General features: G+C 37.7%; 1 protein-coding gene across 6 annotated transcripts in view; it reads left to right on the top strand.

The window, feature by feature from the left end:
• Positions 1 to 23,936, top strand: part of CEP83 (centrosomal protein 83) — a 142,706-nt gene that overhangs the window by 117,486 nt on the left and 1,284 nt on the right. For 5 of the 6 annotated variants that reach the window (XM_053662186.1, XM_053662199.1, XM_053662185.1 and 2 more), the window contains 5 exons: positions 5,307 to 5,382; positions 7,280 to 7,437; positions 7,866 to 7,995; positions 21,636 to 21,739; positions 23,464 to 23,653. In XM_053662186.1, coding sequence (XP_053518161.1) covers positions 5,307 to 5,382; positions 7,280 to 7,437; positions 7,866 to 7,995; positions 21,636 to 21,739; positions 23,464 to 23,653 — 658 coding nt within the window. The remainder of the gene's footprint in view (positions 1 to 5,306; positions 5,383 to 7,279; positions 7,438 to 7,865; positions 7,996 to 21,635; positions 21,740 to 23,463; positions 23,654 to 23,936) is intronic. The other variant, XM_053662194.1, reaches the window with a different exon arrangement.

Raw genomic sequence — 23,936 nt, 5'->3', positions numbered from 1 at the left:
GGGAATATATTCCTTTGAGACGAATGCAAATTGTGTGTTTATTCATCTCAGGGGTGAAACTTATAATATATTCTATAGAATGCAATATGTTATTCTGTACTGGATAGTTTTCTTTTAAATCCTGAATTTAAAATCAGTAAAATTGCAATGTAATGAAGTCGGAGAGGGGGACAGTAACTTAGGTGTTGGGAGACTTGGGTCCTATTTTTTTCCCTTATATTTGCCATATACTTTATTGTTCTCGAGAAATTTTTACATACATTTTTGATTACTGTGAAACAAACTCTTGTGGAACTCTTTTTAAAAATATATTTTATTGTTTATGCTATCACAGTTGTCCCAATTTTTCCCCTTTGCCATCCTCCACCCAGTGCCCCCTCCCCTCCTGTTGTCTGTATCCACGGGTCAGGCATATATGTTCTTTGGCTACTCTATTCCCTACGCTGTACCTTACATCCTCATGACTATTCTGTAACTACCAGTTTGTACTTCTTAATCCCTTCACTTCTTTTGCTCATCCCCCTAACACTGTTTCCACCTGGCAATCATCAAAATGCTCTCAGTATTTTTTATTCTGTTTCTCTTGTGCTTGTTTATTAAGTTTTTTACATCCAGTTGTTGACAGATATGCATTTATTGCCATTTTATTATTCATATTTTTGATGTTCTTAAAGCACACCCTTTAACATTTCATGTAATACTGGTTTGCTGGTGATGGACAAGCGTTTTCTTGTCTGGGAAGCTCTTTGTCTTTCTATTCTAAATAATAGCTTTGCTGGGCAGGGTGATCTTGGTTGAAGGTCCTTGCTTTTTATTACTTTGAATATTTCTTGCCAGTCCTTCTTGCCTGCAAAGTTTCTTTTGAGAAATCAGCTGACATTCTAATGGGAACTCCCTTGTACAACCTATTTTCTCTTACTGCTTTTAAGATTCTCTTTATACTTAACCTTCGGCATTTTAATTATGATCTGTCTTGGTGTGGGCCTGCTTAGGTTCATATTGTTCGGAAGTCTGCGTTTCCTGGATTTGTATGTCTATTTCCTTCACCAAGTTAAGAAAGTTTTCTGTCATTATTTTTAAATATATTTTATTCATTGTACTATTACAGTTGTCCCACTTCCCCCCTCTGCCTAGTAGCCCCCTTACTTCCAGCATTCCACCCCTACCAAAGTTCATGTCCGTGGGTTATGTATGAGTTCTTTGGCTTCTCTACTTCCTATACTATTCTTAACATCCCATGTCTATTTTATTCCTACTAATTATGCTTCTTAATCTCCTCAACTTTTCTCCCATTCTTCCCCTTCTCTTTCCCAGCTAATAACCCTCCAAATGATCTCCAGACCTATGATTCCGTTCCCGTTCTGGTTATTTGCTTAGTTCTTCTTTTTTTTTAAGATTCAGTTGTTGATAGTTGTGAATTTGTTGCCTTTTAATGTTCATGGTTTTGATCTTCTTTTTCTTAAATAAGTCCATTTAACATTTCTTGTAATAATGGCTTGGTGATGATAAACTCTTCTAGCTTTGCCTTGTCTGGAAAGCACTTTATCTACCCTTCCATTCTAAGTGATAGTTTTGCTTGATAGAATAATCTAGGTTGTAGGTCTTTGCTTTTCATGACTTAAAATACTTCTTTCCAGTCCCTTCTTGCCTGTAAAGTTTCTTTTGAGAAATCAGCTTATAATCTTATGGGAACTCCTATGTAGGTTATTCACTGCTTTTGTCTTGCTGCTTCTAAGATTCTCTCTTGATCTTTAACCTTTGGCATTTTAATTATGATTATCTTGGTGTGGGCCTCTTTGGGTCCAACTTGTTTGGGACTCTGTACTTTCTTGACTTGTATGTTTATTTCTTTAATCAGATTAGCAAAGGTTTCTTTCATTATTTTTTCAAATAAGTTTTCAAGTTCTTACTCTTCCCCTTCTCCTTTTGACATCTCTATGATTCAGATGTTGGTATGTTTAAAGTTATCCTAGAGGTTCCTAAGCCTATTCTTATCGGTTTGTTTTTTTTTTTTCCTTGTTTCTGTTCTGGTTGAATCTTTATTTCTTCCTTATGTTCCAAATTGTTGATTTGAACCCTGGCTTCCTTCTTTTCACTATTAGTTCCGTGTGGATTTTTCTTTATTTTACTTAGTGTAAGCTTCATTTCTTCCTTTATTTTGTTATTGTAGTCAGTGAGTTCTCTGAGGATTGCGATCACCAGTGTTTTGATTGGCATCTGATTGACTATTGCTGTTTCACTTAGTTATTTTTCTGGGGACTTGTTCTGTTCTTTCATTTCAGCCATATTTCTTTGTCTCCTCAATTTGACAGCCTCCCTATATTTGTTTCAGTGTTTTAGGTAGAGCTGCTTTTTACTCTATTTAGTAGTATGGCCTATGTAGAAAAGGCACTTGTAAATTGTGCAATAGGTAATTGCCTTAGATATTGCCAGGGCGGGGCAACCAGCTTCACTGTTTTGTGGCTGTGTGTGGTAGTAGGGATTGGAGAGGGGACAGTGCCCCTTCCTGGCTTCTGGAGGTTTGCCTGGCACTTGCCCTGTTTCCAGTCACTTTATCCATTTTCTATATGCAACTGGTACCCTTCCAGCTGCTTCTCTGGTGGTAAAACCCAGAGTGGGTGGGTTTGTATACATTCTAAGTCTGTGTGGGCCCTTTAAGTGGCAAAAATCTAGAAGTTTTTTCTGCTGTCCCAACTCCCACTGGTTTTTACAGCCAGAGCCTGGCGCTTGGAATCCTACACTGTGTCGTCTGGCCTGGTGCTGAGAACAATACTTCCCAAGGTGTCCCTCTCAATTTTTATCCACCATATGCAGTGCCTCTCTGCACCGTAACACCTCTGTGTCTGTCTCCGTGACTCTGCCACTCCTACCTGTATGGATGAATGCGGCTTCTTTAAATTCTTGGTTGTAGGACTTCCATACAGCTTAATTTTCTGATGGTTCTGGGTTTTATTTGTTTTGAGATCTGGTTGTAATTCTTTCTGTGGTTGTGTGAGGAGACAAAGTATATCTACCTCTGCTTCTCTCTTGACTGGAACTCCTGTCATTGTATTTAAAATAGGCTTCCAGTTTCTTGCTCTCTTTTCTCCTTCTGGTACTGCCATGATGCAAATGTTGGTCTGTTTGAAGTCGTTCTAGAGGCTCCTTACACTATCTCATTTCTTTGGATTCTTTTTTCTTCTTGCTGTTCTGTTTGGTTATTTTTTGCTCCCTTGTGTTCCAGGTCACTGCAAGTAACTGATTAGATTCTCAGCTTTATCCACTGTGCTGCTGATTCCCTGTAAATTGTTCTTTATTTAAATTAGTATTTTCTTCATTTCTGATGGTATCTTTTTTATGCTGTTGAGATTCTCACTGAGTTCATTGAGCATCCTTATAACCAGTGTTTTGAACTCTGCATTTAGTAGATTGTCTGTCTCCATTTTGTTTAGTTCTTTTTCTGGAGTTTTGTTCTGTTCTTTTATTTGGGGTATGTTTCTTTGTCTCCTCATTTTGGCAATCTTCCTGTGTTCGTGTCAATGTATTAAGTAGAGCTGCTCTGTCTCCTGGCTTGGTAGAGTGGCCTAATGTAGTAGGTGTCCTTGTAGGGTCCAGTGGCACAGCCTCCCCTATTGTTCAAGGTGCACCTTCTGTGTGAGCTGTGTACACCTTCCTGTTGTAGTTGAGTCTTGACTCCTTGATTGCTGTTGGCACATCCAAGGTCAGCCACCTCCTGTGTTCTGTCCGGGGTCACACAGCATAAGCTACAAAATGATCTGCGGATGGCTGCTACTTGGTTCTAGTCTTGGAGGTGCCCATTCAAGACTAAGCTGTGAACCAAGGCTGGCTGCTGCTGGTGCTGGGCCTGAGGCAACTTAGTGAGAGGTACAGGGTTCACTGAAGCCAGATGCTGTTTGTTTGAGAGAACTTAGAAAAATCTGAAGCATAAGCCAAGACAAGTCATTCACATGGAAAAGTCACTGGAAACAGCTTGGGTGGGCCCACAAGTTGGGTGGGGCAGGGCCTCACAGAATCACCAGGTTGGGGCAAAAAGTGTGACCCATGTAGGAGTCTCAGATATGGCACCTATCAGCCAGTGCTTTGAGGGGAGGGCAAGTCAGTTCCTCTCTGTATGTCTCTGGTATCTTTCAATCTGCTGTCCCTGCTCTGGAGCTCAGAGGGAGTGAATCTGGGTAAGTTTGTATGGGAGGACCTTTAAAAGGAACTGCCAGGGAGTCTAGAAGTTTCTGTCTTCTACCGCCTCTATCCCTACTGGTTTTTATAGGCAGAAGTTATGGATATTCATCTTCCTGGCACTGGAGTCCCGTGTTGGGTGGCCTAGTGTGGGGCTGGGATTCCTACCTCCTGAGACATCCCTCCCGGTTTTTATCCCCCCATGGAGGTGTGGGACCAGCCTGTTTTGCATCTTCACCCTCCTACCAGTCTCAGTGTGATTTCTTCTTCAATTCCACATTTGTAGGACTTCCATTTAGCTTGATTTCTGGTGGTTATGAGTGATGGTTGTCCAGTAGTTTAGTTGTAATTTTGATGTGGTTATGTGAGGAGCCAAGTGCCATTTTTACCTACAGTTCCATCTTGGCCAGAAGTCCTAGGTCCTTTTTTGATTTGGCCACTTGGTAGCCATGTGGTTTGGCCTAAGTTTGTTAAGTGTTAATGTTTTTTTTTCTGTAAAACTGTAACAATAAAGATAACTGCTTATGCTTATAGGTTTGTTGTGAGAAATTACTGCAATGAAAATTGGCCCACCTTAATTAAAAGCCCATTATATTATGATATTATGGTAGGCATTAATGATACAGTTTGGAGCTCCCTAACCTGGTAGAGTGAAAGTGAAGTAGCAGGATATCTAAAAGCATTTTGTAAATTGTAAAATACTGTGTGGTTGTATAGTTTCTCCTCCTACAGTGAATTACTTTCTGATGCCTTAGCAACTCATTATGTGCTCTTCCACTGAAGACCATCTGCTCAGGCTGTTCCCTATGTCGATCAAACTTCGTTCCATCAGATTTTAATCTCCAGGTAGTTTTCTCTCATCTCCCTAGACAGACTTGATTTCTCATCTTCTCTATGACCACAGTTTGTAGATTTTTCCATAGCAAAAGCAGGAATTTATGTTAAATTTTAGTTATATGTGAACACGATTTGAATGCCTGAAGTCAAAATCTTTATCATTTTATCTACCAGTTTTCAAAGCACAGTGCCTCGTGTTAGTGAAGCGACTCCGTAAAAATGGTTCTCTAATTCAGTGAACTATATGGACTGTGGATCCTTAGTAATAATGCCTTTGGTTGGGTTATGATTTTCAGGTTAAAACTTCAACAGCAAATTGTGAATACTGAAAATGCGGAAAAAGAGAAAAATGAAAATTCTGAACTGAAACAGGTATGATGTTTAGCTGTATTTTATAGGTGCTTTTTAAAACCTGTATTCTGAATCTTTATTGGATTTTATATATCGATGTTCTAAAAATATAATCACTACAGTTGATAATGTATTGATGAACTTGATATGTAAAGATAAGTGTTTAAACCTCTTTAAATTCTAGTGAACTTCTTTTGTTAAGTGCTGTTTTTCTTAAGATGTTTATACGTTGTGGCCCATGATGAATTTTTTAAATTATAGTTTAAAGGATGGTATTTTGATATTCTGAATTTTGAAAATTAAGCCCTGGCTAGTGTGGCACCAACCTGTGAACTGAAAAGTCACCGGTTCGATTCCCGGTCAGGGCACATGCCTCCATCGCACCAGGTCCCTGGTGGGGGCGTGCGAGAGGCGACCAACTGCCGTTTCCCTCTCACATCAGTGTTTCTCTGTCTTTCTCTCTCCTTTCCCCTCTCACTGAAAATAACTAAATACAATCTTTTAAAAAAGGAAGAAGATTGATTTGAAAAATCATCTGGTTTTTAAGTTCCTGGTGTGCTGGACTTGTAACTTCACGTTTCTCATTCCGTGAGCTATTCCTCATATATCTTGGAAATCTGAGAGTTGTACTTTTGGAAGGGAGTTTATATTTTAACTAAAGTTACTTGGATTCAGGAAAGATTTATATATGCAGAACACTGAAAAGTGTTCTTTACTGAATTCTATGTTCTCTTTTGTTTAAATGGTTTTTTTTTCCTTTGAAATTATGAAGTAGTGAGAATTTCATTTTTAGGATTTGTATGTACACAGTAGCTGGCATTGCTTTGCATATGAAGTTACAGTTTTTAAGTCTCAACTAGAAGGGCATAATGTTTGTTTGATGTTTCTCTGAGAGAAGTTATCTAGTATCATTGACATTGGGCTTTCTGTCATCTAAGGAGAAATAGTAAGTTCCTTGGAGGTTGCTTGTTCAGTTAGCTGTGATGCAGATTTAGTATTTACGACTCCAGTTAAAAAGAAACACTTGAATAGTTCTTCATGGAGAAATTTATTCTAAAATAGAAATCTGAGACATACCATTTTATATTACTCTGCTGTCACTTGCTCTTTGGATATATAGTCCTGTCTTATTTGGCTTTGCTACCATCAGGAATCTGGTTCCTTTTGTCTGTTGAGTCTCGTAACTGGTTCTTTAATCCTGAGGCTCTTGATTCTCTGCTTCCAAAACTTCTCTCAGAGGATGGCTATGAGTTAAATGATAGTGAAAGAAAAACGAGGTCTTTGTGATACTGTGTCCCAAGTGAAGATTATTTGGGCATAATTTAAAAGTGACGTGAATCTTCCCAGCCTGTTAATTTGTAACCAGATAATTACAGGTATACATGGGAGATGTTGAGGGTTCTGTTCCAGACCACTGCAATAAAGCAGATAGTGCAGTAAACTGAGTCAGAATATCTTTGCTGGGGTGGGGGGGGTCTTGCCTTGAATCTGTAAAAAAAAAAAAAAAAAGTACAAGATCTGTGAAGCACGATAGAGCAGAACACAATAACACAAGTAATGCATGTAGCTACTCTTCATGGGCAAAATACTCCCAGGTAAAGGTAAATCTCTGTTTTCCTCTAATAAACCTTCTCCCCACTCCCAGGACCTCTGCCAGCCTGCTTATTTTTAGAAGAGAAGAGGACTCGGTGACAGATTTAGGAATATGTTGTTCATTGTTTCTGGTTTTATTAAGAAATGATCCTATGCTGATGGAACCGAATGCTGCTGTTTATTGTTTGATTTCAGAGTGTCTTCACGGGCACATCAGTTGGGTGGGTCATTTGTGAGGGAAGGTGCATAGTATCCTCTGCCTCTCTGACATTCTACTAAATTTTCTTAGTGACCTTAACGTTTCTCTTCTTTCTTTTCTCTTAAGCAAATCAGTAGTTTGCAGATCCAAGTGACCTCACTTACACAATCAGAGAATGAATTGCTGAATTCAAACCAAATACTGAAGGAAATGGTGGAGAGGTTAAAACAGGAATGCCGAAATTTAAGAAGCCAAGCTGAAAAAGCACAACTAGAAGTTGAAAAGTAGGGTTTGCTTTTTTTTTTAATATACAACTATTTTTTTCTGCTATGTTTTATGTAATTACATCAATAATGATTCCATGTTGAACGTGTTTTAGGAGCTACTTACAAATACCCTTTGACAATATATAGTGAGTCTGAGGTAATGCACTTTCTCTTTCTAGAAAATCAGCTTTATAGACTTCTGAATTTAAAAAAAAAAAGACATTTAGAGAAGACAGCCCTTTAAAATTCTCCCTGACCACAGTATTATGAAAACCCTTAAAGAACAACTTCTTTATTCTTTAAGTAAACCAATACATTTCTTACTTCAAATATCTGTATTATTTTTCTGAATGCCTTATAAGTAGTAAGTTTGATTATACTTGTGATAATATTTGTTTAATCCTAAGAGTTAACATCCATGTTTTACATCCATATACTTCCGACAGGACATTGGAAGAGAAACAGATACAGTGGTTGGAAGAAAAGCATAAGCTTCATGAACGCATTACAGACAGAGAGGAGAGGTATAATCAGGCCAAGGAGAAACTGCAGCGAGCTGCAACTGCGCAGAAAAAGGCACGTGGTTCTCGTTGGAGTGATTTATACAGAGTAGAACGTAACTAACTACTTTAGGAGAATAAAGTGTATAATTAAAACTGAGATTTTACTGATGTTTGATATTTAAACATGACATTTTAGCATTATGGGATGCTAAAAGTAATGTAACATTGAGATTAGAAAATAGCATTTACAAATGGGAATTCCAGTGTTTTACAATCAAATATAAATGCTTGTGTTGTTGTTTTTCCCTGTGTGTATCACTTTTCTATCTTTCAGGCCAGGGAAGTACTGAGCTTTGTATGGGTATTGTTGGGATATCAGTGAATTTTCTTATTGCTTGGAATGCTTAGAAATTCTACTTACGCTTTCTTTTACCGTTTGATGCCTCAAAGCCACTAAAGCCAGATGTGAGCTGGAGATCACTAGAAATTATAAGAGCAGATTTGATCTTCTACAGAGCAATGTTTGTGTTGAGGTTTTAGAGATAAGTATCTTAAATATCAGATTCTAATTATTGAGGTTAGGGTTGACTTCCGTTGGAGCACAAGTGACATCCAGTGGTGAGAGAGATTATCAGTTAATCGCAGGTATACCAGAAAGAGAGGAGATGATATTTTAAGAAGCCTGCAAAATAACCTTTTATTAATATTGTGATCTAGGATGAATTATTCTCTTACTGAAATATCTGCCAAATGATGGGTATGAGCATAGTAAATATTCATTTCACTTTTTAAAGTGTGATGTGTGGATTATGGTTTGAAGCCATAGAAATTGTCTAGGCTCAACTAAGTGAATAATCGTGACCGAGACCTGTCCCACCATGTAGGACACTGCCCTAAGGGCTTACAACTTGAAGTATTTATAATTTTAGGGCTGGGAGGAATTTAGCATTCAGGTGATTTTTCAGATTAGGAAACTAAAATGGTAGTTAGCCAAGATCACTTGACTAATACGAATCATTGCTGTGACTAAAACCTATGCGTCTTTTCTAGTCTCAATCCTTTGCTTTTTTGGGGGCACTATTACTCTTTTATTTTCCCACTTTCTTTGATTCCAAATACTTTACTGTTTTTCTCTTTATGGTTGGCATAGTACACATGAGTGTTATTTCTTGTGGCAAAATAATCACTATGAAAATTATTTCTTTACCTCAAACTCTCTTCCCCACTCACATTAAAGATATGAAAATGTTGGCTATAATTAAATAAATATAATTCATAAGAGTGCAACAGACATTTTAGGTTCTTTAAAGGACAAAAATTATAACTATTGTATGCAGGAAGACTAAAACAAGTCACCAAATTTTAACTCTAGGATAGAAAGCATAATTATTTAGAGCTACTTTCCTATGAGAGGTTCTTGTAACTGGGGGGATAGCAGCTTTATTTTTTCCCACGGGCTAGATAAGGTGCCTCATTGTTTTTTTTATGACTCCAACCTTGTAAGTACAAAGCTTAGATCACTTCTGCTAAGTGTTTTTTGACAGAGTCTTGGGTAATGATATTTGCTGTGATGATTTTTTTGGAGAAGTTTGACCAGGTATCTGGAGTCAGGACGTGCTTCCGTGAACCTCCCTCTCTCTGGTTTCTCCACACCTGGTCCAAGTGTGGAGGTGAGGGTAGGTCTAGTGTGAGCGCAGTGAGTTGTGCTTTTCCTTTTAAGTCACTTAAAGGGACAGCTTGTAATTTTACTCAAAGGTATAGCTCTGAAATAATTCCTGGTTAGATACTGGTATCTAACCTGGTACTGAATTTTTTTTAATGAATCATAGTCTTGAAGTTGTAAAATACCTGTTGACTATGTTGTGTGGCCTGGTATTTATGCTGAGGGGAAAATAAAAGCCATGATTAATTTTTGCCTTCATTAACCATATAATCTAATTGGAGAAATAAGATAATGTGCAATACCTAAAAAATATTATTAATCACTCCCAGGTGCACACAAATGTTTCAGCACTAATGTGCCAGAGAGGAGAAAGCTGGAAGACAGGGAGGCCAGTTAGGAAGCTATTATAGTATATTTAAAATAAGGTAAGAAGTCTGGAATTTGGTCTTGGGGTATAGGAATGAACATGAAGGGTAACTTCCAGAAGTATTCTGAAGAAAAAAATTATAACCAATTGTGCTAAATAAGAAGGAAGAGAAAAAATGGAAGTATTTTATCCACAAGAGGGTACAATTAGTGTTATATAATGGAATTAAGAACATGTGTCATTTGAGTAGAAAAAGAAGATACATTTGACTAAAAACGTGTCAGATATGAAATGATGGCTGTGTATCCATGTAGATATGTCCTGGACTCCTAAGTGAAGATATTGTATAGATAACAAGAAATTGTGGGATGTAAGGCTGGGAGATGAGTCATTCAGATTAGAGATGTATAGACACTTGAGAGTTTGGAGATGATGGCAGATTTATAAGAGGACTAAGAACTAAGCCGACTTAAAAGAGGAGTTTGATTTACAGGAGAATGGTCACAGAGGTAGAAGCTGTACTGTGGTGTGGTAGAAGCCACAGGAAAAGGAAGGTCTCAGAGATATGTGGTCTTTAAGCATGATTATGTAAGAGTCCTGGAGCCCTGACCAGTGTGGCTCAGCTGGTTGGGCATCATCTTGCAAAAGATCACCAGTGCAGTTTCTGGTCAAGAGCACATACCTGGGTTGTGAGTTTGGTCCCTGGTCGGGGCACATGTGAGAGGCAACTGATATCATTTCTCTCACACATAAATGTTTCTCTCCTCCTCTTTCTCCCTCCTTTTCCCTCTCTCTAAAAGTAAATAAAATCTTTTTTAAAAAGTGTTCATTGAATTTGGTTAGGTGATAGAAGAGGAATCCCAGCTCTGATTCTTGTATCAATATTCTGTTGCTTTTTCTATTACTCCTTTGTGTTGGAATGTTTGGGACACTAAGGCATTCATTTGACTATCCTGTGATTGTATTTGACAGCTGAAGTCAAAATGAAAGTCACCCCTTACAGGCACTTGGCCCTTTGTACTTGCATGTCTTCCAGTAGAACATCATCCTTTCAATCACTGAGGCTTCATTCAGCCTTTCCCCCAAATCTAGTCAATAGCTGTATTAGCTTCCTAGGGCTGCCATAACAAATTACTAAAACCTGTGTGGTCTTTTTTTAATAAGTTGCTTAAAACAATGGAAATTTATTCTATCTTTGTTCTGGAGGTTGGAAGTCCAAAATCTAAATGCAAGTAGGGCCGTGCTTCGTCCAGAGGAGCATCTGCTGCAGGCCTCCCTCCGTGCTCTGCTGGCTGCCAGCAGGCCTTGGTGTTTCTTGGCTCTTAGATACATCACTTCACTTTCTGCATCCACTTTTACAAGGTGTTCTCCCTGTGTGCCTGTGCCCAAATTTCTTTTTATAAGGACACCATCATATTGCGTTTAGGGCCCCTCCTAATCCAGTTTAACCTCGTCTTAACTTGATTATGTCTGTAAAGATCCTTTTTTCAAGTAAGGTCACTTTAGAGTATTTTCCAGCACCACCAACCGATTTTCTAATACTCCGGACACCACCTGGGTGTCCTACATCATTTAAATTCTGATACTACGTCAGATTCCACGAGTTAAAGGTTTGGCCTCACAAGACTTCCCTCAGGTCAGATGCCAGTTCCTAAGCCACCAGTACTTTTGACCAATTGGCTGTAAGTTAGGAATTCACATGACTCTCTCCTTAGGTTTGATAATTTGATAGACTATCTCACAGAATTTATGACAATATTTTACTTATATTTACCAGTTTATTTTAAGGGATACAACTAAGGAACACCAAGTAGAAGAGAAGCATAGGGTACGCTATGTAAGAGGGGAGGCGTGGGGCTTTAATGCCTTCACAGTGAATCAGTGTATTCACCAGCTTGGGAGCTTTCTGGGTCTCCTTGTGCGAGGGTTTTTAAGGAGATTAATCTCTATCCTCCCTTCCAGAAGTAGAGGTGGGGAGTAAGGGGTAGGGGGTGGAGCTGAAGGTTCTCGTCCTCTTACCCTTGGTCTGGTGACCAGCCCCATCTCAAGACTCTCCAGTGGCCCCGCCCTAAGTCACCTCAGTAGCCTAAACTCGGGTGTGATGGAAAAGGGCTGGTTATGAGGAACAAAAGCCACTCCTCTCATGCTGGAAATTATTCCAAGGGTTTTATTTATTTATTTTTATTATTTTTTTAAATTTATTTTTTTATTGATTATGCCATTACAGTTGTTCTATTCCCCCTTCATTCCCCTCCACCCTACCCCCCATCCCCACCATTCCCCCCCTTTAGTTCATGAACATGTGTCTCAAGTCCTTTAGATTCTATATTTCCCATACTATTCTTGCCCCCCCCATCTATTTTCTATCTACCGTCTATGCTACTTATTTTCTGTGCCTTCTCCCCCCTTCTCCTCCTCCCACTCCCCTGTTGCTAACCCTCCTTGAGATCTTCATTTCTATGTTTCCACTCCTGATCTAGCTGTCCTTTTAGTTTGCTTTTGTTTTAGGTGTGGTTGTTAATAACTGTGAGTTTGCTGTCCTTTCACTGTTCATGTTTTGTTAACTTCTTTTTCTTAGATAAGCCCCTTTAATATTTCATATAATAAGGGCTTGGTGATGATGAACTCCTTGAATTTGATCTTATCTGAGAAGCATTTTATCTGTCCTCGTACTTAATGGGTACGAACAGACCAAAAATGGCTCAAGAAGATCTCAAAGCCCCAGAGCCTATAAATCTAAGCGACGAAGAAATAGCAAAACTCTCAGACGCACAGTTTAAAATGCTGGTGATCAGGATATTCCAAGGGTTTTAGCATCTCTGTGCCAGAAACCCAGGACAAAGGTCAAATGCATGTATTATATCAGAGTTACAGTGTGAGGTTCTGGGTGGACAGGAATATTTGGGAGACACTATTCAATCTCACACAGTCACTGGAGCATGTGAATTCTTCCTGTATGATGTCTCTCACATTTCCTCCTAAACCATTTCTTTTTATTTCTATTGCTAACATCCTAGCTTAGACTCTCTTCACTACAAGGTTTCTCTGTATTTAGTTAGCCAATTTATTCAACAAATTTACTGAGTACCTACTAGGTACCAGGTAACTTTTATTCACAGGAATACAGAAATAAAGACCCCAGTACTGGGGAGTTTACATTGTAGTGGGTGGGAGACAGAGAGTAAAGAAACAAATACATAACAGGTGGAGGAATGTGCTGTGAGGAAAAAAGAGGGATGGGAGAGAATGTTGTTTTATGTATTTTATGTATGTGGTCAGGAAGGTTTCTCTGTTAAGGTGACATTTGAGAGACCTAAAAGAAAGGAAGGAGGATGCCATGTTTTACATGGAGGGCAGGACGGTTCCAGACAGACGGAGTGTGAGCAAGTAAAAGAGAAAGTGAGCAGTCTGTTTGGTATGTAGAAGGACTAAGAGGAGTGGGGATTATAGGATGCTTCAGTAGCAAGGGGAAAATTGATTTGCAGTAATGATATCCTGTAATAGGCAGAAGGGTCTTAGATGCAAATCAGAGGTGAGAGGGATAGGAACACAGTGTATCTATGATAACTGGGAAAAAGACAAAATATATCATTATAAATTTATGGTAACTGGACAGAAGTAGTGGAAATGTGTAGAGATTCTCTGCTGACTGCTGTTTTCTTAGTGCAAAAAGAAACAGGGTCATCAGCTCAGAATGAAGGATGGAGATGTTAGAGATTAGAGGAAAGAAAAGAAGTTACAAGAGAATAGTGTGAGTTAGGGACGGTGATTAGATTGGGGAAATTTAGTGGGGTTGCCAGGTAGCACAAGGGTCCATCTGAAGTTGGTGGTGGTTGACATAAGGTAGACCCGTCAGCATAGTTGTGTGTTTGTCAACTGTGTTCAGTTGCATAGGTCCAGGAATGGTCAATAGGGTTGTGTTTAACAGGGTCAGAGATTTTCCAGGTGAGTTTGAAGAAGAGGGAGACTTGGATCAAGGTAATGAGGGTGTCTGTAAAGAAATGATTATAGGGAAGGAACCTAAGACATTTACCAGGTCTTTTAGTCAACCACCTAACCAACCAATGTTCTTACTGCATTCTAGCTCAGTTCCTGGTACATAGTAAGTGCTCAGTAAGTGGTGGTTTCTACACTGATGGGCGTGAGGACATTGCCGGGAGCCCAGTCTTCAGGAAGCCTATTTCCAGGTGTACCTCTTAAAAGACAAACTTCAGAATCTATCCTACACACTGATGCCATATGAATCTTCTCAAACAATGCTTTTTTACACATTTCCCTGCTGGAAAACCTTCAAATGCATCCACATCCCTATAGAATTAGATTCTCCTTAGTTCACTTTTTATCCTTTGTAGAAAGCATGCTCTCCTGACTTTGTACTTACAGACTGGAATTCCCTTCAGAAATCCCTATATTTTATATTTCCTCTTTCTCTCTTTCTCTGCATGTGTGTGTGTGTGTGTTCAATTAAGATTTCTTGATAATGAAAGTAAAAAAATTGTATTATATTACAGTTTAAATGAACAATATAAATGGAGAAATATAACTAGACTTTAAGATTGCAGGTTTATATAGTCATATAATAATGAAGTATTAAGCATCACCATATTTAAAATGTCTTCTATTAATTGAGGTAAAATAACTAAGAAGAGTGTATGCTTTTGCTAATGGAGTTATAAGATACCCTTACAGACTTTAGGAAATATGTGGATCAGTTCTCCACATGAGAATGAGAAGATTTGAATATAAATATTTCTAAAAATATCCACATGAAGGGTGGAGAAGGATCAGCTACCTTGGAGGTGTGGGAAACCTAGAGCGGTGCACAAGGCATTTGGGTTGCTTTTCCCATAGTGCACACTGCTGATTCTCTTAAAAGAGACAGCTGAAAAGTGAAGCAAAACTTCTGACCACCTCCCAGGCTTGAGGAACAAAAATTGAAGTTCAGAGTCTGCCAGAGAGAGGGACTCAGGTTCCCTCTCAGGTGCGCTTCAGTTGGGACTGTGGAAGGGTATGTCTGGCCGTTCATGTACCGACGCACAGCTTCAGCTCATCTCTGTCCTTATAACTAGATTATTTATCCATGTGGCTGGTGTTCCTAGCTGCCCAAAAGACAGATGTAAATCTACCTTAAGGGAAAATAACACTGTAGGCTTTACATTACTTTCCCAATTTTTATATGTAATATGCAGCTCTAAATAAAAATATAGAGACCAAAATCCAAAACACTGACAGTACCAAATACTGGCAAGTATTTGAACAACAGGAACTCTCATTCATTGCTGGTGGGATTACGAAATGGTACAGCCATTCTGTACCATTTTGCAATTCTCTCAAAGCTAAACATGGTTTTACTATATAATCTAGCAGTCATGCTCCTAGGTATTGAAATGAGTTGAAAACTTATGTTCACATCAAAACACTGCACACAAATGTTTATAGCAGCTTTATTCATCATTGCCACAACTTAGAATCGACCAAGATAGCTTTCAATAGGTGAATGGATAAAAAAAAATCTGTGTTAGATCAAATAATGGAATATCATTCTTTGATAAAAAGAAATGAGCTATCAAGCAACCCATTCAAAGATATGGAGGAACCTTGAATATATATTGCTAAGTGAAAGAAGCTAGTCTGAAAAGACTATATTCTGTGTGATTTCAACTGTATGACATTTTGGAAAAGCCAAAACTATGGAGACAGAAAAAATGAATTTGTAGTTACCAGGGGTAGTGGCTACGGATGAGCAGGTAAAGCACGGGAAGTTTTAGGGTAGTGATACTATTCTGTCTGATACTGTAACAGTGGGTCCAGGACATTGTGCATGTGACAAAACCCACAGAACTATACAGCCCAGAATGAAACATAATGTAAACTGTGTATGTTAATTAATAATAATGTATCAATGTTGGTTCATCAATTTTAACAACTGTACCACACCAATGTAAGGTGCTAATGGGGAAACTGAGTTAAGGGAGAGAATATATGTGGCCTTTCTACATCATGTTAAAATTTTCTGTAAATGTAAAACTGTTCTGAGTCTGTGAATAATAATAATAATAATAATAATAATAATAATAATACCCAGCCACATGACAAAATAAGGTAACATCAAAAATCAAGAGAAACAACAACCAACATACAGACCCTTCCATAAGGAGACCTAGGTAATGAAATGACCTGATACAGCCTTTAAAATTACCATGTTGTATATGCTCAGGAATAAAAGGAACGCTTCAGAATTGTACCAGAAAACTAAAAAGCACTAAAAAAATGGTAAGTTTAGAACTAAAAAACATAACTGAATTATGAGCTCAGATAGATTTAACAGCAGGCATTATCATTGCCAAGATATGAGCCAAAATCAGTGAAACATAAAATATAAAATAGACAAAATTTTAAAATGCTGAGTTGATTCTTTTTTAAAGATTGATAAAATTGATAAAGCCTTAGTCTGAAAAAACAAGAAATAGTGAGGTTGTGGAGAAAAGGGAACCCTGTGCACTGTTGGTGGGAATGCAGACCGGTGCAGCCACTGTGGAAATCAGTGTGGAGGTTTAAAAAATTAAATATTGAATTACCATATGTTTCAGCAGTTCCACTTCTGGGTATTTATCTGATGAAAACAAAACACTAACTCAAAAAAGATACAGGCACCCCATGCTCACTGCAGCGCAGTTTACAACAGCCAAGAAATAGAGGCATACATCACACTTATTTTATGAGGTTAGAACCCAATATAATTATTATCAGGAAAGAGAATTATATCACAAACTTAGATGTAAAAATCTTAAATATTAGTAAACTGAATCTAGTGATAAATGAAGATGGTAATATATCATGAGCATGTAGGGTTTAGCTTAGTATTATAAGGTGGCTTCACATTCAAAAGTGACCATTGTAATTCAACACCCTAGTAGAACAAAGAAGTATTGTGATCATCTTAATAGATGTATAAAAACAATTTAATAAAATTTAACACTCTTTCGTGATAAAAACTATTCAAATAGGAATAGAAGAGATATTTGTATCTACAAACATCATACTTACTGCTTAAATATTCATTGCCTCCCCCTACCCTGCCAAGTTCAGGAACAAAGCAAGTATGTTCACTATCACCACTTAGTTCAACATTTTATTGGAAGTACTAGCTGGTGTAATAAGCTAAGAAAAAAACAAAATGTATAAAATTAGAAAAAGGAAGTAAAATAGTCATTCACAGATGATACCATTATATATGAGTAAAAACACAAATCTTTCAAACTGTTAAAGTTAATATGTGCAGTTTAAAGATTGTTGGGGTAACAGAAAACATCAGTTATCTTCTTTGGTTGTCCTATTTATTTTTATTATTTCTAACAATTCTGTAAAAATAACTAAATTTAAGTGTTCACGAATAATTTTACTATACTTGCCATCTTAGGCTATTACAGAGCACAAGAATATTTTTGTTATATTTGACATATAATGTTATATTAGTTTCGGGTATACAGCATAGTGATTCAGTATTTGTATACACAGAAGCTACTTGATTTTTGATGGGGTTACATGCTGATAAACCCATCGTAAGTTGAAAATCTCAAAAATCAAAAATGCATTTAATACATCATAGCTTAGCCTAGCCTACCTTAAACATGCTCAGAACAATGATATTAGCCTTCAGTTGGGTAAAGTCATCTAACACAAAGCCTATTTTATAATGTGTTTAATCTCATTTATTATGCATATTGCTTCTACACCATTGTAAAATTTAAAAATCATACGTCAAACAATTGTAAGTTGAGGACCATCTGTTGTGACGTCATCACTGCAGTAAGTCGAGTTAGCACTCATTGCCACACAGTTACGAAGTTTTCTCTTCTTGTGATGAGAACTTCACTGTGCTGTACATACCTCCTTGTGACTTATTTTATAACTAGAAGTTTGAACCTTTAACCCCTTTGACCCGTTTCATGTGCCTTCTACCCCCGCCTCTAGCAACCACCAGTCTGTTTTCCGTGTCTGTGAGTTCAGGGTTTCATTTTAGATTCCACAACATGTGAGATTATGTGTTACTTTATCTTTCTTTGTCTGGCTTATTTTATTTAGCATAATGCTCTTAATGTCCATCAGTGTTGTCTCAAATGTCAAGATTTTCTTTTGTGTGGCTCAATAATAATTGTGTATGTGTCTCACATTTTCTGTATTAATTTATTGATAGACATTGAGGTTGCCTCTATTTCTTGGCTGTTGTAAACCGCGCTGCAGTGAGCATGGGGTGCCTGTATCTTTTCTGAGTTAGTGTTTTGTTTTCATCAGATAAATACCCAGAAGTGGAACTGCTGAAACATATGGTAATTCAATATTTAATTTTTTAAACCTCCACACTGTTTTCCACAGTGGCTGCACCGGTCTGCATTCCCACCAACAGTGCACAGGGTTCCCTTTTCTCCACAACCTCACTATTTCTTGTTTTTTTGATACTTAGCCGTTCAAATAGATGTGAGGTGATATGTATTTTTGATTTGTACTTCCCTGATGACCACTATCTCAATTCTCATACACAACAAACATCAGAAAATAAGATGTTGCCCTGGCTGGTGTAGCTCAGTGGATTGAGCATGGGCTGCAAACCAACGGGTCACTGGTTCAATTCCCAGTCAGGGCACATGCCTGGGTTGCAGGCCAGGTCCCCATTGAGAGGCGCTCGGGAGGCAACCACACACTGATGTCTCTCTCCCTCTCTCTCCTTCCCTTCCCCCTCTCTAAAAATAAATTAAATCTTTTTAAAAAAGAAAAGAAGACAGTTACCATTTATACTATCATTAAAAAAACCAACATACGTAGGAACAAATCTAGCAAAAGATGTGCAAAACTTCTACATTGAAAACTACAAATGTTGCTAAGAAAAATTAAAGAAGGCCTAGATTTAAAAAAACACAAAACAATACCATGTACATGATTTGGAAGTCAACATTATTAAGATGTCACTTCTTCCAGGATTAGTCTGTAGATTGAGTATAATCTTAATCAAAGTCCCAGCAGTTCTTTGTGGAAATTGGAAAGTAGGTTCTAAAATGCATATGAAAGTACCAAGGAGTTGAATAACCAAGGCAATTAAAAGAATAACAGCACAGGTGGAGGAGTTACACTATTAGATATTAAGACTTATTATAAGCTGCAGTAATGAGAACAGTGTGGTATTGGCGTAAGGATAGACAAATTGACTAACAGAATAGAAGAGAGACCAGAAATAGACCCACGCGAATATGAACACCTGCTTTACCACAAAGTACCACTGAATTTCAACAGGGAAAGGATGATCTTTTTAACAAAGTGTGCTGAGTCAGTTGGTTATCCTTAACCAACCTTACTAGATTAAAAATGAACCACAGATCCAAATGTGAAAAGTTAAAAATATTAAGCTGCTAGAAGAAAACTTGTGGAGGAAATCTTAAGGTCTTGGCATAAATAAACATTTCTTAAAACGGGACATAAAAAGCACTAACCATCAAAGATATGGATGATAATTTGGATTTTATTAAAATTAAAGACTTTTTTAAAAGTAAAATGACATCCTTGAAAGAAAAAAAAATACTATCACAGACTTTGAGGATGTCAATCTGCACTACATACAGGGTGGGGCAAAAGTAGGTTTGAAGTTGTTGTATGGAGAATAGTACAATAATAAATAGCACAATATGTACAGTTGTGCATACTCACAACCGTTTGTAAACCTACGTTTGCCCCACTCTGTGTATCTGACAAAGGATTCTTATTCTGAATACAGAAAGAACTCCAGCAAATCAGTAAACAGACTACTAAAAAATTTTTAAAGGGCAAAAGACTTGGAGAGCCCTTCCTCAAAAAAGGTGTATCTACATGGCCACTGTGCATAAACACCCTGATTAGACAGCAAGAAAACTCAAATTGAAACTGCACTGACGTACTCTTCTACTCCACGAGAACAGCTGAAATTTAAAGACTGACCATACCAAGTGTCGACAAGGATGTAGAACAGTAGGAACTCTCCCGTAATTAGTAGAACCACGTAAGAAAACTGGCCATATTTACAGAAGCTAAAACATGCTTACTCTGACTCACTCCTCAGTATATGCTTCAGAGAAATGAGGACATATATCCACCAAAAACATGTTCAGGAACGTTCGTAGAAACTTAATTCATAATAGTCTCAAAATGGAAACATTCAAATTTCCCTAAGTAGGAGACTGTATAAAATGCTGCATATCTGTGAAGTGGACGATTGCATAACAATGGGAAAGCACTGTGACAAGACAGTAAGTACCTTGTGTAGTCATACAGATAAAGTGTTAGACAACAGCAAAAAACCCAGATGCAAAAGGGAGTGACTGCCTTTCTTTCACATGGGTGGGTGGGTGGATGGATAGGCAAAGTCCTAAATTACCCATAAGTGTATAAATATATACTTGTGGTTAAGGACAGAAGAGCAATTCCCTTGCCGGAGGACGGGTGAAGTCACAAACTGGGGTGCTGGGGGTGGGAAGCATGGGAGGGAGCCGGTAGCAGTGTTAGTTTCCAACTGGAAACAAACAAGGTGACCCTGAATGGTGGAGTGGGTAAAATAATAAACTACATAATATTCACTAGTAGAACACAATATGCAGCAATGAATGAACTATACCAATAAGCAGTAGCGTGAATAATTCTCACAATATTGATTGAAAGAAAAAAGCCATTTGTATGAGAATGTAAACTGATTCCATTCATATGAAGTTCAAAAATAGGCAAAATTATACTATAGCTTTGGAAGGGAAGTAGTAGGCAACCTTTTCAGAGGACAGAGGGGACAGAGATTGAAAAGAGAAGGGAGGGGCACTTCAGGTTTAGCAGTTCTGTTGATCTGTGAGGTCATGACCCCAGCATTTGCTTTGTGGTTTTACGTTTGCCTTACATCTATGTTGTGTGCATTTTTCTGTCAGCCTGTTTGTTACACTGCAACAACAAAAAAAGGTAAGAAAACAAATACCTAAAAGGTCTGCCTGCAGCTACTAAAGGATAGGTAGCATAATAGGTGTTTTCCTGTAAAAAACAACTTGTTTATAGAACTGAAAAATAATATTATTTTTATACACTGCTTTTGCATTATATATGGATTTTCCATATTAAAATTTTTCCCTTTGTAAAGTTTACTTTTTAATTTTTTAAGTATTCAGAAAATCACACTTTTCAATGGAAATGCGCCCATAATTTCTCTTAGCTTTCGATCCTTTAATTTACTGCTTTGGTAGCAGTTTATCAATTGCAAACATGCTTTTAACTTTAAGTTTTGTTTTAGCGTTTTTTGAAAACACATGATGTCTTATGTGAAAATGAAGAGCTCATGATTACTTATCAGGTAGCGGGCAAACTCATACATAAAATTTGACTCCTTTCCTTTTTAGGTTTTGTTACTTGCAGCAATGTAGTCATTGATACCAGTTTTCTTGTTCAGCATTCGCAACAGTTCTGTTTGTCACGTTGAGGGTATGAGGTAGATCTGTGGCTTATTACCTTTGCAATTTTCAGTAAGAATCGTATCTACTAATCTTGGTTCCTAGTTGTGACTGGAAATACTCATCTCTAAATAAAATTATTTTGGTGAGTAAAATATTCACCATTATATAATGTAGTTTTATTCAAATAGGAAGGAAACTATTCATATACTTGCTCATATTGTTTTTTCTAGAGAAAATCTCTTCATGAAAACAAATTGAAGAGACTGCAGGAGAAAATAGAAGTCTTGGAGGCAAAGAAAGAAGAATTGGAAACAGAAAATCAAGTGTTAAATAGGTAATGTGTTTGTATGCATATATCTCCCCGTGTGGTTATTTAGTATCCTAGAACTTTGTTTCTGGGCATTGTGCACTTTGTTTTCTTTTAAAATATACATTTAAAAGAATTCCCAAACTATTCAGCCCTGGCTGGTGTAGCTCAGTGGATTGAGCGCAGGCCTGCGAACTAGACAATCACGGTTCGATTCCCAGTCAGGGCACATGCCGGGGTTGCAGGCCGGTTCCCTGCAGGCCAGTTCCCAGCAGGGGATGCACGAAAGGCAACCGTACATTGATGTTTCTCTCCCTCTCTCCTTCCCTTCCCCTCTAAAGATAAATAAATAAAAATAAATATTTAAAAAAAAAAAAAGAATTCCCAAACTATTCATTATACTCCTAATTCACTCCCCCCCCCCCCACACACACACACACTGAATGCTCCTTCAAACCCAAGGGCTGCCAACCCGGGCCAGTGTTGGTGTTAGGGTGGGGCTGATGGGAAGGGCCATCCCTGGCTTTGGTAACCAGGGGCCATGTGAGTTCTCGTTGCTGTCACAGGGCAATTGCAGCGATTGCATAGTAAGTTCTAGAATGGTGGCTGCCACTTTGAATCAAAGATTAGTTTTCAGTGTGGAAAAACATCAGAGGGCTGTGACTTGTAGGTTTTTATTGACATCAAAGCACAGCTAGTAATCTTTGTCACCATTTTTGAGCAGAGATTTCCCATATTAAGTTAGTGGCAGTGGCATCGATGACACATTTGATTCAAGTCAATAATAAAAACTTTGCAAATTCAGCTAATTAGTGGTAGCCCTTCAATATTTAGACTGCATCAAATTTTTCTGAAATGGAAACTGCCTATCATATCAAGCAGTGATGTTTTGAAATGTGTTCTGGCCTTCTTGAGTATAATCACCAAAATGTAAGTAGTTGTTATTTTATAACAACCAAGAGGTTTCTAGACTGTGGAATTAATGCCAACTTTATAATAATACTGCTCCAAAGTAAGATGCCACCAAATTCATTCTAAAATTCTACTTACTCCCTCTTTCATGATCATTAATTTTGAAATACTATCAATCCGCGATTGGGAGCTATGGCACAGATCATCTAGCACTGGGAGAGGTTGGAGAACTGTGTGGTTTCCGGTGTGGTCAGTGCTCAGGAAGTTCGTGTCCAAAAGGAGGCCCGTGAAGGCCTGAGAAGTTCGCTCTTTTACCCACGGCCTGTTTTCCCTGTCGTTGGGACTTTGCTTTTGTCATTAAGCTACATTTTTTAAAAAGTACATTGAACAACAGGAAATTCCCTACATTTGACCATAGTTTACCTAAAAAAAGTCAATTTAATAAGATTCAACTCGATGTTTTTCTGTATGTGCTCCATCCCTTCTGTAAATTAGGTGCCCTTAGGGCTCAGTTGTCTCCTTTCAAGTTTCAGGGTTCATGGGCTGGGGGAGTGGAGTAGAAATGAAAATATAAGTATCAAGAGATTTTTGATTAATTGGCAAATAAAAGCTCAAAATGAGCTGATAGCCTGCAGTACAATGGTAACAAGAATACATATAATTAAGATGCCATTTCATATGTTTTTATTTCTTGATTAACATAATTTTATATATATTATATACCGATAAACCTTATAATTTAGTGATCCTCTTCCTCTTCAAACTTTTGTGAATCCCATTGTTCTTCAATAGAGTATAATTGTATTAAAGAACAGAAACACTTTTTGTTTCTTTTCAAGACAAAATGTTCCATTTGAAGAATATACAAGGCTTCGAAAAAGACTAAAGGATATACAGAGAAGACATAATGAATTTCGAAGTTTAATTTTGGTCCCTAACATACCTCCCACAGCATCGGCCAATCCTGCCAGCTTTCAGTCATCAGCCGTGGTCCCAGGCATGGAACTGGCCTTTCCTCCTCATATGCAGGTATGAGCATTTATTTTAGGGCAGAAGTTAGGCCAATGTTTCTCTAAGTTTGTACCTGTTAATGCAGGAAAAAACTCAAAATTTTCTTTACTAGAGAAATTTGCTGAGAAGCAAAATCGATATGAATCTATTCTATTTTCTAGTGATGGTGCTCTATTAAGCAATTAAAACGGAACTAGATTGATGAATGTTTTGAATATTTCTAAAGTTTGTAGCTCATTCATACAATACTACTACCACACATTGACTAGTGCACTGCACTGTGCATTTTCATACAGTATTT

The sequence above is a fragment of the Artibeus jamaicensis genome, unplaced genomic scaffold (assembly GCF_021234435.1).
Source record: "Artibeus jamaicensis isolate MK-2021 breed Jamaican fruit bat unplaced genomic scaffold, CSHL_Jam_final contig_1028, whole genome shotgun sequence".
NCBI lineage: Eukaryota > Metazoa > Chordata > Mammalia > Chiroptera > Phyllostomidae > Artibeus > Artibeus jamaicensis.
Note: the sequence above shows the minus strand (reverse complement) of the source record. Positions and strands in the feature narration are given on the sequence as shown.